The sequence below is a fragment of the Austrofundulus limnaeus genome, unplaced genomic scaffold, assembly GCF_001266775.1.
Source record: "Austrofundulus limnaeus strain Quisiro unplaced genomic scaffold, Austrofundulus_limnaeus-1.0 Scaffold60, whole genome shotgun sequence".
Classification (NCBI taxonomy): Eukaryota; Metazoa; Chordata; class Actinopteri; order Cyprinodontiformes; family Rivulidae; genus Austrofundulus; species Austrofundulus limnaeus.
Window position 1 is genome coordinate 1337654 of NW_013952462.1, and position 7669 is coordinate 1345322.

The following is a 7669-nucleotide window of genomic DNA, read 5'->3' on the forward strand; positions in this document are numbered from 1 at the left end:
AGCAGAGAAACCGGCGTTTGCCTGACGTCTATTGGATCGTTTCAATGTCAATCACCTGCAGTGCTTCCGTGTCACTTCAAAAGTGATTCCCTTCATTTCGCCTTAACTAAACATGACACTGTGCAGCAGGTTGCCGAGCACCACTAAGAAGATGTTGTCGTTGTATCTGTCTCCTGTACACTTTCCACCTGAAATCTGGAACCACATATTTGGGTATTTGTCCGTGACAGACAAAGGCAGCGTCCGGGCAGTCTCCAAGTACTTCAAGAAGCTCATCGACCACAGTTCTCTTTGGAAAGACTGGACTGTCGTTTTGAGTTTTGYACATGGCGCGTACAACCGTCAGTTTTGGGACACGCTTCGTCGCAGAAAAGTCGTCAGTGTGGTGATGAGGAGCACCAAAGCTAAGCACTGGGGTCACCTCTCCCAGTCTCTTCCTGCTGTGACCACAGTCGTCGTGGAGGCGTCACACTCCAAGAGCTTCAACTTGACAAATGATTTTCCTCACCTGACACGCCTGGCTCTAAGAAACATTTCTCTGTTGTTTGATACAAACCTGGGATCTAAACTCCAGAATCTCACTCACCTGAGCATATGTGGCATTACTACTGAGCCCCACTACGACTTATTATTTCGTTTGCTGCCCCACCTCAGGCACCTTACATCCTTGGTCTGTCATAGGAAAACCAACATTTGTGACAAACGTGTCAGGATGGTTGACATCTTGGTTTCCCACCTTCCTCAGCTGAAGCATCTGTCCCTGTCTGTTGACTATGCCTATCCCCAGGTTCGTGGACCAGGTTTTGAAACTGGCTCATCTTTGTCCAGCCTCGAACTCGTCGACTGCTTGGTTGATCTACTGCCTGATGAAGACACGCTGAAACTGATCCCTTCCCTGAAGAGTCTTGGTGTTTTCTACCAGTTTTCGAATTGGAGGTTACCAACAGTGGCCAAAGACGCTGAAAACTTGAACAGATTGCTGCTTAAATTCAAGTTGACAAAGCTGGTCATCTTCAGAGGCGGACCTTTGAGCTTGTACGTCACCTCCATCCCAGCCACTGTGACCAGCCTCACGCTGTGCCTCCCGGCCGTGTCCCCTGAAGACTTGGCGGTTCTAGCGGTGCAGGTGCCAAATCTGCTGCACCTCCACATAGACCTCTGGCCTTCAAATTTGGGGGCTCGCACCGCTCAGATCCCGCAACTGTTTCCAAAGCTCAGAAGTCTCAGGCTTCGCCAGGAGCACGTGCCCGAGAAAGACTTCTTGTGCCTCCACCAGCTGCAGGACCTGCAGTGCTTGGAGGTTCTGGACTGGAACCAGAACTTCTCCGATCTCGCTGACAAGTTTCGAGCTCTAACGAAGCACCGAGTTCAGATRGTCACGTCTCGCCAAAGAGACGCGTTGATCTGTTCTTGTGTTTGTCAAGTGTATTAAGTGACATCTTAGGAGTTTTTTTGTTTTTTTTTTTTGCACATTGCCTACTTCAGAGACTCAGGAATCCAACAAAACGTGATCTGAAATTAGGGCTGCAACTAACGATTATTTTAATAATCGATTAATCTGTCGATAATTTTTTCGATTAATCGGCCAAATCAATAAAACGCTTAATTACATAAATATGAGTAGATATAAATAATTTCATTCCTGTAAAAATTAAGGATGCAAGTTATTGATTAATTAATTAATCTGAAGTTGATTTATCTTATAGATTAACTAACAATTAATTGATAAGCAGCCATTTTCTTAAAAACTGGAGTTTTCTCTTGAATCAAGAGGGTCTTTTCATAACACGAAGGATTTTGTTTATAATTTCCTGAATTAACAAAACAGAAGTACATCATACAGCAGGTAAAATAAGTATTGAACACGTCATCATTTTTCTCAGTAAATATATTACTAGAGGTGCTAATGACATGAAATTTTCACCAGATGTCGGTAACAACCCAAGTGATCCATACATACAAAGAAATCAAACCATACATGTCCAGAAATGAAGTTATTTGTAATAATGTGGAATGGCACAGGGAAAAAGTATTGAACACACTTACAGAAATTTATCTAATACTTTGTACAAAAGCCTTTGTTGTCAATGACAGCTTCAAGACGCCTCCTGTATGGAGAAACTAGTGGCATGCATTGCTCAGGTGTGATTTTGGCCCATTCTTCCACAAACAGTCTTCAAATCTTGAAGGTTTCGTGGACCTCTTCTATGAACTCTGATCTTTAGTTCTTTCCATAGATTTTCTGTTGGATTCAGGTCAGGTGATTGGCTGGGCCATTCCAGCAGCTTTAGTTTCTTTCTCTGAAACCAACTGAGAGTTTCCTTCACTTTGTGTTTGGGCTCATTGTCTTGCTGAAATGTCCAGCAACGTTTCATCTTCATCATCCTGGTAGATGGAAGCAGATTTTTATCAAGAATCTCTCTGTACTAGGGCTGCCACAAATGATTATTTTTATAATAGATTAATCACAGATTATTTTTTTCTATTAGTCGACTAATCGGATCATACGTTAATTGAATATAAAATATAGAGCTTATCATGCCAGAATGCAGCTGCTATTATATAACTATCGTTAGCTTTTAGCTATATGCTAACTAAAAATAATTGCTGTGGAAGGCAAGTTCTGCTCTGCAGATATTACACATGTTTCTATTTCATTTTCTTAAAAAGTTCCCACACTTTGAGCTCCGTTGTCAGGTAGCCATGATACCASAGCCTGTCTGTATAATGTCTTGTGACGTCCACGGCCTACCCCAGTTACCACTACTGTGCATGTGTGTCAAGGACAGAAAGGCAGATGTGGCAGTGGAAGGTGTAAAGCAGTTTGGAGAGAAAAACAAAGTAAAGAACAAAAAAAGAAAGAAGATGATTAATCGATTATTAAATTAGTCATCGATTATTTTAATAATCGATTAGTTGTTGATTAATCGATTAATCGTTGCAGCCCTATCTGAAATACAAGATTTTATTGTTTCACCAATGCTTTTCGGGCGTGGCCTTCACAGAGACTGGATAGTTAGCAAAGGTTTATCAGGAGAAATTATCTGGGTCAAATCAAATGTTTTGATTGAAAACATTAATTTAGATGCATTGGAACTAGAGGTGTGATGGGTGCTGCAGCACCCCCGTTGATCAGTGCCAGAGAACATGTCTGTCCATATCATAGACCGTTTATATCTAGAACGAAGGTGTCCGATCCTGGATGGCAGCTATCCTGCATGTTTTGTTTCTCTGCTACGCTGCACCTGATTCGGTGCCAGAAGCCTGTTAATCACCCGTTTGTCCAAATCAGGTGTGTTGGAGCAGAGAAACCTCTAAAACATTCAGAATAGTGGCCCTCGAAGACCAGGATTGGACACAGCTGATTTAGACTTTTGACTGGAAACCAAAAGATAAAGCCAAGAGTGAGATCAACTTCCCTGTCAGGTGATTCCAGTACAAGCTTTAAGCCCCGCCTCCTCCGTGTGAACGCATGTTACATTGTCCTCAGATCATTTTATTTTCCAGGTTTTGTATCTTTTTGCACTTCCTACTTTGCCGTATATTCAAATATTAATTTTTCTAACACATTTTGATGTAGTTATTTTATGCTTAAAAGAAAGTTTGTCATAATTTAGTGCAGATTGGTAGGCGGGACTTAAAAGCAGACATCCCGTGCGCAGACACTGGTCTCAACAGTACACAATCTCCCATAAACTGGGTTCTGCTGTTATTGATAAAAAAAATGCTTTTGATGACTTTATTTTAAACCTACAAATGTCTGTTTAATGTTCTCCACTTGGTGATAATGCATTTCATATTTTTTCTAAACTGAAAGTTTTTTTTTTTTAAACTACATGCCAAAACATTTACTGCAGTGATGGCATGTCTGAGGTTTGTATGAAAATAAGCACCCAGAAATGATGAAACAATGCCAAAAATCAAGACTTTTATTTTGTAGAAGTTTACCAACCAGGACCCAAACATCCACACAAAGAGCCACACAAAGTTTACGGCTTGTGGGAAAAAAAAACAAACAAAATTGTAATCAATCACATGAATGCATTTCCACAAATGATTTCACTGAATTTCAATAAAAGAAAATAAAAACTTTTGTTTCTGTTGTTTTTTTCCTCAGCTGAATGCAAAATAAACTAGTTCAATGAGATAAATGTATATGAGCAAAATCAAGTGAATTATTTTACAACCACGTTCACCTCTGCTACATCCGCCTGAATGTGCTACAAGTGAACACCCAGCTCCTCAGCTCACTGTTACAGTGTAGAGCTCAGCTAACATGAACCACAGCAGGTGAAGCTCCTCAGAGTTCAGAGCAGAAAAGGGTCAGATCACAGGAAAAGCTGTGATTTCCACAGTGTGTAAGACCTTATTGCATTGAGACGTTTGGCACAGGAAGAAATGAAAACTTGAATGTGGTTGCTGTGTACTGACATCTTACATACAAAAGAAATCAAAGGCAATGTTGTAGTTCTATTCCCCCACCCGATTACAAAAAACAAAACAACACAGGAGATATATGCCAAAAGRAGAGCTGAGTATTTATACATATATTGTGTAAATCTTTGCTAAGGCCTGGCCCTGACCTCGGGTCATATTCTGATTCTTCAGTAAAAACGAACATCCAGCTTCAACCGGTGACCTCTGCACCGACAGCATCACAGTTCATGGTTTTAAAAGCTCAGGGTGTTTCCCTCTGACGTCCTGAATCACAGCTGGTGTTGGTGTGTTTGAAGGAATGAGACCTGGGTAAACTATTGTTACAGTAGGCTTCATGCTCACAGAGCCAGCTCTTTGCATATCTACTAAAAAAAAAAACAGGAAAAAATTTTTCATCAAGAAAAACAAAACAAAAAAAACAAACAATTCTGTCACCAAGTTGAACATTTAGTTTTTTCTGATTGTAACAGCGACTGGCAGCTGGTGCTGATAAAACTCTGAATCAAATGTGACCAGAACACAACAAGACACGATAAATCTTCAACACATCCTACAGATGAGTTTAATACAGTGGCAAATGCACATAGGTGGCAACAATTACACATTAGACGTGTTGAAAAATAGAATTCCTCTCAATTTATTCTCTGTAACAAATGTACGATAAAGCAGAAATTTTTGATTTAGCTTGTTTTTCCACACAAATTGCACCACATTTAAAATCATTTTCAACCATAATATATAATATGTATTTTGACAAGTTTTATTTATATAAGATTTCTTTTGATTTGTAAGTAAATTCTTCAAACATTACATTTAAAATTAGCGTTAAAAATGTATAACACACACACAAACACTGCTGCGTTGGAAAGTTGTGGTTCAAATCTTCGGAAGCGAGATTTTGTGGAAAGGTTGCAAACAACTATTGCAAAGATATYAATAGTAAACATCCTACCTGATGCAGATAACTCTTTGAATCACCACAGTTTGGAGAGATTGAGCTTAGCTTTGGATGAAATGACAAGCTAATGACTAACCTGAGCAGGCTCAAGACCAAAGTAGATGGTTGCAGACTTAAAGGGCAATATTTTATAAAATAAACTTTTTTGAGCTTTATATTGTGTTATAACGTTATCCCTTCAACAAAAACATGCCCAAAGTATTGCTTTAAATATAGGTCCTTTAATCTAAAAAATGTAATAACATATTTTTTATAAAACTTTACATTTTGTCAGGTTTACATCACACAGTTATTCTGTCAGAAATGTGATATTTCTGCTAGAAGTGTCCCAGGCAGCATTTGAAGTGCTACAGCTAGCTGCTGCTTCTATTTAATGAGCTTGCAAAGTTACCATAGAATCCAATGCAAATAGCTGTGCAATGTGAAAACACCATTTAAAGTTTATAAAACAACTTCAACATGAACTACAATGAAATGTTTTAAGATCTGAGATGTTTTAGAAAGTAGCAGCAATCCTGTACTTGTACTTTATTTACCCTGCCTGCACTGTTATATTTTACTGTATTACAATATTCTATTGCAGTGCTATTAGTATTTCCTGTTTTGTTTTTAGTTTTTTGTATCGCGAGTTGAATGTTTTTTCTCATCCTAAGAATTTCATTGCATTTTTGTCTTGTGTTAATCCYAAAATGAAAATAAACAAATGCTTAGACTAGCCATTAGCTTGTCAGTCCAAAATACTGTCGATTAAAATTTTACTACAGGTTACTTTTTAATAGTCTTACACAGAACCCCGCTTAAAAAAAGATCTGAATCATCACTTTAATTTAAAACAAAGTTCTCACTTTCTGCAAGTAAAAAAGGTACTATATGTATCTGATTCAAGTTGTTAAAAAATAACAGATGAACACGGTGAAAGTGAACTGTAAGCTGTACAAAATGAGAAACTAGTATCTTACTGACACTTAATGTATAAAATACATTTTAAGAAAGTATCATCTGTAGATCTGTTGCTTAATGTTTCAAAAAGATCAGACCAGTATGTTAAAGAAGGGCATGTGTCTTTGTGCGTGTACATACTAAAAGTGTTTGTCTTAAATGGCACCTCATAAGCTAGAAAAATACATTTTTAAGCACTCATAGGCCAAACACTGAGCATTCAACACTCATATTACTTTAAAACTGCTTGGGGTAACTCTCAATGGTCCATGCAATCAAGCAGCTTGTATCAGATCTGGCCCTGCATTGTGGGAAAAATACTTTACAAGTTCAAACTGTTTATGTACACACATACAAGGGAAAAGTAGCGACTTGCGTTCTCGGTCCTGTTACACACAGGAATAAGAGTCTAAATAAAAAAAAAATCTCTTTGGGCTCTTTTTAAAACTTCTTTAGTATAAGTGTAAAAGTGTGGACATTCAGAGAAGTCCTTTCAGGGTCATAGCTAACAGACAAATATTAGCTAAAAAGACATTTTTCGACTCATGATGTGATCAAAAACATCAGTTAAAACCTCAAAGATGCACCTTAACGTGTGCGTTTCGACTCACACAGGAGCAGACACGGGGTCTAGCTGAAGAGTTTGACGAAGCAGCTGTGGCAGTAGGGCTTTTCGTTCTGCTCTTTGAAGGTGCCCTTGTTGAGCTGCTTGAGGCAGAAAGCGCACACAAAGTGCTCTGGGTGGAACTTCTTCCCCATGGCTGTGATGCAGCGGCCCGTGATGGGTTTCTGACAGCCGGAGCACAGAGAGCCGCGCCGCTCGTGGTAATGAGCCTCGCAGTATGGCTGCCCGTCGTGGTCAAAGAAGCTGCCGTTTATGAATGGTGTGAAGCACTCCTGGAAAACATAATATACACAACATTGGGTCATTTTGTGGCAGATTATACTGTAAACTTAAATTCTCTGTTAACCATGAGGCTGAAAKTGTTTTACGTGATGCTCGTTTCTCTCTTGTGCAGCTGTTTTAATTGGAACTTGTGTGTTTTAACTGTACTCTGAAAGGTGTTATAACACACCWTCAGTCTCAGAGAGTAACCATCATTTAAAGGGAACCCCAACTAGTTGCAACATTAGACWTTTGATAAACATTGTAAAACAAGCATGTTTAACAGAGAAGAGAAGGTAGAAATAACTCCGTCTGCAATTGAAAATGCAGATGGAGGACAACAGAGCTGTTTTATGGAAGGAGAACCTCATCTTCGCCTGTTAGCTTTAGCACCCGAGCTAATACACATGGCGATATAGCATTAACTACATATAAACTAGTGCCACATA

At 39.0% G+C, this 7669-nt stretch overlaps 1 protein-coding gene across 2 annotated transcripts in view; it reads right to left on the bottom strand.

Moving 5' to 3' along the window:
* Positions 1-3900: 3900 nt before the first annotated feature.
* pxna (paxillin a) overlaps positions 3901-7669 on the bottom strand; it is a 31659-nt gene continuing 27890 nt past the window's right edge. For both annotated transcript variants that reach the window (XM_014009672.1, XM_014009674.1), the window contains one exon: positions 3901-7231. In XM_014009672.1, coding sequence (XP_013865126.1) covers positions 6965-7231 — 267 coding nt within the window. In that variant the 3' untranslated portion in view covers positions 3901-6964. The remainder of the gene's footprint in view (positions 7232-7669) is intronic.